At 27.4% G+C, this 6753-nt stretch overlaps 1 protein-coding gene across 1 annotated transcript; it reads left to right on the top strand.

Annotated features, from left to right (window-relative positions):
• The first annotated feature begins 1177 nt into the window (after window positions 1-1177).
• Window positions 1178-5325, top strand: LOC113863317 (transcription factor bHLH130-like). Its single transcript, XM_027496859.1, has 6 exons — window positions 1178-1924; window positions 2507-2823; window positions 2904-3074; window positions 3260-3325; window positions 3412-3480; window positions 3595-5325. The coding sequence occupies exons 1-6, from the start codon at window positions 1459-1461 to the stop codon at window positions 3664-3666; spliced, it is 1161 nt and encodes a 386-aa protein (XP_027352660.1). The 5' UTR covers window positions 1178-1458; the 3' UTR covers window positions 3667-5325.
• Window positions 5326-6753: the final 1428 nt, after the last annotated feature.

The following is a 6753-nucleotide window of genomic DNA, read 5'->3' as shown; positions in this document are numbered from 1 at the left end:
TATTGTAATTAGTTTTTTAAAATTTTACACATTAATTTTTTAATTTGGATAAAAAAATTTGTACAAAGAAATAAAAATCATGCATAAAAAATATTAACAATACACACTTTAATTTATTTTTTAAAATATATATATTATTAAAACTTATCAAAAACTATACTAATTTTACTTTTAATTTAATAATTTTATTTATTTCATGTATAATTTTTAATAAAATTTAATTAATAAATCAAATTATGATAAAGAATGTAGTATACTCCTCTGATAGATAATTAATATATGAGGTGTAAGGTGTAAAACTGGAAGAAGTGTGGCGTAAGTAAACCATAAACCATTAGCGCTCCAGTATTTGTTAGTTCGCTTATTCCTTCTTATTTATTAAATTAATTTATAAATAAACAAAATTTATGTATAATTTTTAAAATATTTAGTATTATTTATTAATTTAAAAAATAATTTATAATAATAGTAAATATAAATATTTTGTTAAATTAATTTTTTTTATAAATACCTTTTGCACAAGATAATCAGTTTGAATTAAATAGAATTATTATAGATAATATTTAAAAAGTTGAATTTATTAATACAAAATTTAATTTAATTAATAAATAATACTAAAAACATTGAAAAAAATATACTTAAAATGTTTTATTTATAATAAAAGTAAAGATTAATGACCACCAAACACGAACTAGCGTAAATTAATTTTATGTTAACACAGTATACAGTGGTCCTATCGAGTATCTATGGACTAAAAAAATTAAAGATTAATCAAGTAGCTAGGCTTTGATAATTTGCTATCATTGAAATCACAATTTATTTTAAAAAAATATTAAGCACTTTAAAAAAGCGCACTAATTTAAGTAACTACCCTAAAAATATAATGGATGTTATAAAAATGAGAATTGTAATACGGAATAATTTTATACTAGAGAGAAAAAAAGTAATATTTTGTGTGTTTGGAATTATCAAGTAATCTAAGAACAGACAAATAGTATCTGGTCCTGTGATGCCCGTTGATGTGTTCCTGTACTCTCTTATTGGTTGAAGATACTGCAAAGACAAATAGTAATATTTCTTTCTTTCTTTCTCTCTCTCTTTCCTCTTCCACCTTCTCTCTCTTTTTCATTCACAAGATCTCCTTGCTCTTCCTCTTCTTTCAAAAAGCTAACTAATCAATCTGAAGCTGCACTAACTCATCTTTTTTTTTTTTTTACTATCTCCACGCTCAAATATCTGCTTGTCCTTTTCACTGCTTCTGTGTTTATCTGTTCTGCTTCTGCACAACACCGACCCTTCAACCCTTCCCTTTATATCTCTCTTTGAATTTTGTGCAACCAAGTTTTTCTTTTCTTCTCTTTTTCATTCCTTTTTTCTTCTTCCTTTTTTTATCTCTCCATAATGATTCTCTAGCTTCTGATACCACTTATCTTTCAAGAAACAGAGTGAATCACAACAATGGATTCAAATTCCGGTTATCAACAACCCAGTTCTGGGTTACTTCGCTTTCGCTCTGCCCCTGCTCCAGTACTCGCGAATTTCAAACAAGGGGAAGGTGTTGCTCCCAATAATGGAACCTCATGGGAAGGTTCTGAACCGGGTTTGAGATTTTTCAATTCCGGTGACGGCAACAATACAGCGTCGCTTAGCTTACGAGAATTCGTGGATAATAATAAGCCTTCTAATGATAATAAAGCACACAACGAGTCATCTATATCATCACCTTTGAGTCGCATGAATTCTCAGCAGTGTTATACATACAGTACTTCTTCTGTTTTACCTCTGAGGCATAACTCTAGTGTTAGTTCGTCGATGATGATGGGTTCTATGGGAACGGAGCAAGTCAAAACCTTCAATTCTCATCTTCTCAGGCAGAGTAGTTTTCCTGCCGGTCATTTTTTTAACAACATCGCCTTTCAGAATGGTACTGTACTTGTTCTGTTTTGCTACTTTTTATGCTGTTTTCGTTCAATAATTTCTTTTGACCACTTTTTAAGCAATTTTAAAGTTTTTTGGATGTTCGTGTTTTTTTTGGTACCATGTGGAATATGTTTTGTGCTGAGTGAAGTTAAATTTTTAGATGGTAGTTGCTAGACTGAATTCAATTGTAATTGCTTGATCTGGTTTTGAGATTAGACAAAGATGCTATGCTGAAAGAGGTTAGGTGTGAAGTTGTTTATGACTCTTAATTTGGCATCTTAACATTTTGGAAGAGTGGATATTTATAATGTTTTTATCCGATTTATGATTGATTAGAATTTGATGACCCGAATTTAGTATACAAGGGAGGTAGATGAAAATTGAAACCTTTTGAACACTTCATGGGGTGAAATTTACCCATGTTTGGTATTTGTGGTATTCAGCTCTAAACTTATGTTTTTCGTACATTTATTTAAGTAGTAGCTTCAATTTCAGGATATATAAACTTTGGGTTGTTTCATATAAAGAAGAATTTCTTCATTTATAGTGGTTACTGAGAAGATATGTATATTTTTGTAAATTGTAGGATATGATACTATGAAAGGTGTTGGAAGCTATGGTGGGGTGAATGAGAGTGATGATGAACTTAGTCTATCAATGAACAGAATGAAGAATCAAATTAGCTTCTCTTCAATGTTATCACAGACATCCAAAATGGGGAATGAGGGAATTGGAGCAACTAACACTGATGAAGGGAGACCGGGGTGTAGCAATGGTGATGCTCGATATTATGGCACAGGATTCCCTTATACTTCTTGGAATGAGACATCACACCTCTCAGATAAATTCGTTGGCTCGAAAAGACAGCGAAATAGTAATGATGAGTTACTTTCTGATGTACAGGTATATAGCATGTTTCATTTTCTTGTGTAGTTCAAGTTTAATTTATGGTTCTTAATATAAATATAACCTGTTATACTCAGAATGGAGAGCTAGGAAATCAAGTGCATACGCTATCGCATCACTTGAGTTTGCCAAGCGCATCATCAGAGATCTTTTCTATGGAAAAAATGCTTCAGTTCCCAGATTCTGTTCCTTGTAAAATCAGAGCAAAGAGAGGCTTTGCTACTCATCCTCGAAGCATTGCCGAAAGGGTAAGGATAGACATGTAGTTCTTTAACAAATATTTGGTATAGTGAAGTTGCAATAATGAAAGTGGAATACTATAATACTAGGTCCTTTCTTTTGCCAAAAACTATGAGAAATAGAAGTAATTATATGAACTCATGAACTGATTTGTAATTTGTATTAGATTATTCTGAGAAGTAAATGTTTTCAGGTGAGAAGAACTAGAATCAGTGAACGAATAAGAAAATTGCAAGAGCTTGTTCCAAACATGGAGAAGGTCAGATTCATCACACAAGTTGATTTGCCAGTGGTATAATAGTGTATTGTGTATCTGGAATGCTAACATTCTCAACTTATTGGCAGCAAACCAGCACAGCAGACATGTTGGACTTGGCTGTAGAGTACATAAAAGATCTTCAGAAACAATTCAAGGTATTAAAAAAAGGAGAAGATGAATTAGATAATCCAAATGCTCATAAGCATAGCCTAGCAATTAATTAATGACTCTTCCGTGCATGCACTAACTTTTTCAATAACTTTCTGCAGACTCTGGGTGAAAAACGAGCAAAATGCAAATGTGTAAACATGAAAAAGTCAGAAACAGATCAAATTACTTGATTTTCTTTTGTACAGGTGTATATGCAAGCATGGATAGGACCTCGGGTCTTATATTTTCAAGTGATGAAAAATAAGTAGGGAAAAAAAGCTAATATAAGATGCTGTTGTCTTCATTGTGTGTAACAAAGCAGAAAGGCAGTTTTTATCTCTTCGCCACAACATTGTGGCATTTTAAGTTAACGAGGGTATCAACCGCGTAGACAATAAAGCAAATAGTTTAATTTGTAGTTTTGTATACAAGAATTCTAATGTATTCATTTTGACATTATTCTTTTTTCCTCCCTATAGTTATGAAAGATTTCGCACAGAATTTGGATGAGGAATGATGGTCGCTTCTCAATTCTCATTGAATTGATGCATTATCAATGAGAATGAATGTATGAAAGGATTGTGCATGACAATTCATGGAGAGCATTTTAACTTACTTGCATGCTTGGGATGATAGATTCTTGCACATAGATAACTGGAAAAGATTACAGAATCTAACGTATAAGTTTTTAGCAAATTGTTTTTAAACTGCTAAATTGATTTGAAAAATAAGATAAAATAAGTTTATATTATTTTTTGATTCGATTTTCAGTTTTTTTAAATTGAATTGAATTAAACTATTTAAAATAAATTTATATTATTTTTATATTCATAATATCGTGATGTTGTATGAATATATATTCTCTTTCATCTTCTTTATTAATAATTTATCATTTTTATATTTATATTTTTAAATTATTATTTTTCTTTATTTTTTAATTTTCAACAGATTCATTTCAATTATTAAATTACTAGTTACTATAATTTTAAAAATAAAATAATGTAATAATAAATAAAAATTGAAAGAACTTATTCACACCAAATTAATTTTTTATTTTCCGAAAATTAAAATAATTTTTAAGTAAAAATAAATATGAACTAATGTCAAAACTGATAACCATCTCCGTGTCCGTGGCTTTATCGCATTCTAACTGACAACACCGGTTTATAACATAGTAAGTGTATTGCATTCCATTTTGGCGGCTATTTGCTTCGTACTTGTTTTCAAGTTGCATTTTAATATACATGGCCTGGAAATAGAATATATGGTGTATTAGGTAAATTACGTGACATGTAGTTGAAATTATTATATAAAATTAATTACCATTCTAAGTAATTATGGCGGTCAGATTGCAAATTTTCTTTTATAAACCTCTTGACCCAATGTAAATGACTTGACTTTAATGAACTCATAAAAATAAATAAATCTGGGGCACACAGGTTATCCACGTACACTGCAATAATAAGACAAATAGCTTATATTATTTTTTAATATATATTTTTGTTATTGGAGTTTTAAATAAATAAAGTATACAGATATATTTACTAATACCAAGTAAGTAGTTGGCGGAGGCTATTTTAAATTAATTGTTACTCGTGATAGTGTGGATAACCTCGAGTTTGCTCGACTCCAATTATTCAGAAGTAGTTTTAGGTAGTTTTAGACTTTTTTTTTTTAACTTTAAATAACTTCTTTTAAATAGTTATAAAGCTTCAAAAAAATATCACGTCATCATTTAGTTAAAAACTTGATAATGAAAAATACAAGAAACTGAAGTTACGTATAAAAGAAGTCCATTTCTATATATTTGAGTTTTGTTTTTTCAAATATGCCAGTCTTATTTCATGAACCTCTATACCAAACTAGATAAAATAAATCACTTAAAAAAATTGATCAGCATCCAAATCAGTCTATTAATATCAAGCATAATAGAATATTTATAGATTGTTTTGTAACTTCTGTAAATTTTCTTTTATGAATCCTTGACCCAACGTAAATGACTTGAATTTAATGAACTTCAAAGATTGACATAAAATAATCCAAGAACACCGTGAAAATGTTGCCAAAAAAGGAAAGAAGCACACCTCAATAATAAGAAAAAGTTTAAAACTTATATATATATATATATATATATATATATATATATAATTATTTGTCATTAAAATTTTAAACAGGCAATAATACGTAGATATGTTTCCAAATACCAATGGCAGAGGCTATTCTAAGTAAAGGTTGGTAATGGTATTAATTTTACTTAACTCAATTCAAAATAGTCACATACCTCGTGTCATCTAATTGATGGTAGTTTTCAATAATAAAAAATGATTATATTTTCTATTAGTTAACATTCTCATTAAAATGCATGTGCTAAATTTTTAAATAAAATATCACATGGCATCATTTTGTTAAAAAATTGAAAATAAAAATATAAGAACCAATCTAATTTTTTTAAATGTGTTTTAAATATAATTTTTTATATATTTATATTTTTTTGGTAACTTATTTTATAAGCTTATGTATTAAATTAAGTAAAATAATATGTTAACTAGTGTGAAGTTATTTTAATTTAACAAGAAATTTAAAATTTAAATCTTTACACATTCAATCGTGTTAAATATTTAAAAGGAAAACATTGTTAGTTATAATCTCCTACTAGGGTTCAACAAGAATCTAAAATCTAACTTATTTAAAATTTAGTTTAACTCAACTTATTTAAGTAATAAATTAAATTTAAAATTTTTAAAAAATTTAATTAATTAAATAGGTATTGATCTTAAGAAAAAAGTCTATTAAACCTAATAAATTGACCTATTTAAAATTTACTAATTTTATAATAATATATAAATTACTTTTTACATTTATACTATTATAATAAATAAAATATATTTTTAAACAAATAAACCTTTTTAAATGTAAGTAAATTTAAATAGTTTAATAACCTATTTATAAAACAATTTAATAATTTATTAAGTATTTTAATATAAAATATATCATTAAAAAGATTAATAAGTCAAGTCATTCTCTTAAATAAAAAATCTATAATACATAATAAATTAAACTTAAATTTCAAAATTATTATACCTACTTATATAAAGTTTAACTTAACATAGCTTACTTTCATCCTTACATTTTATTAAGTTCTAGTATACATGTCGTTTGTCTATGATTTAGTAGTAAAGAAATAAAAGCTTCACTTTAACTAGTTATCTTTTGAAAAATTCTTTAGTTTTTATTTAATACTAAACTTTGGTAATTTTACATTAACTATCATAAAATAT

Source organism: Abrus precatorius, unplaced genomic scaffold (assembly GCF_003935025.1).
Source record: "Abrus precatorius isolate BTA unplaced genomic scaffold, Abrus_2018 Scaffold3, whole genome shotgun sequence".
NCBI lineage: Eukaryota > Viridiplantae > Streptophyta > Magnoliopsida > Fabales > Fabaceae > Abrus > Abrus precatorius.
This window is presented reverse-complemented; position numbering and strand designations above follow the sequence as displayed.

What these genes read in the sequence shown, in the direction of transcription:
- LOC113863317 (XM_027496859.1), top strand. Translation starts at nt 1,459, where the DNA reads ATGGATTCAAATTCCGGTTATCAACAACCCAGTTCTGGGTTACTTCGC. An exon ending in TTGTTCCAAACATGGAGAAG is followed by an intron (nt 3,326 to 3,411) that starts GTCAGATTCATC and finishes ACTTATTGGCAG; the next exon opens with CAAACCAGCACAGCAGACAT. An exon ending in ATCTTCAGAAACAATTCAAG is followed by an intron (nt 3,481 to 3,594) that starts GTATTAAAAAAA and finishes AACTTTCTGCAG; the next exon opens with ACTCTGGGTGAAAAACGAGC.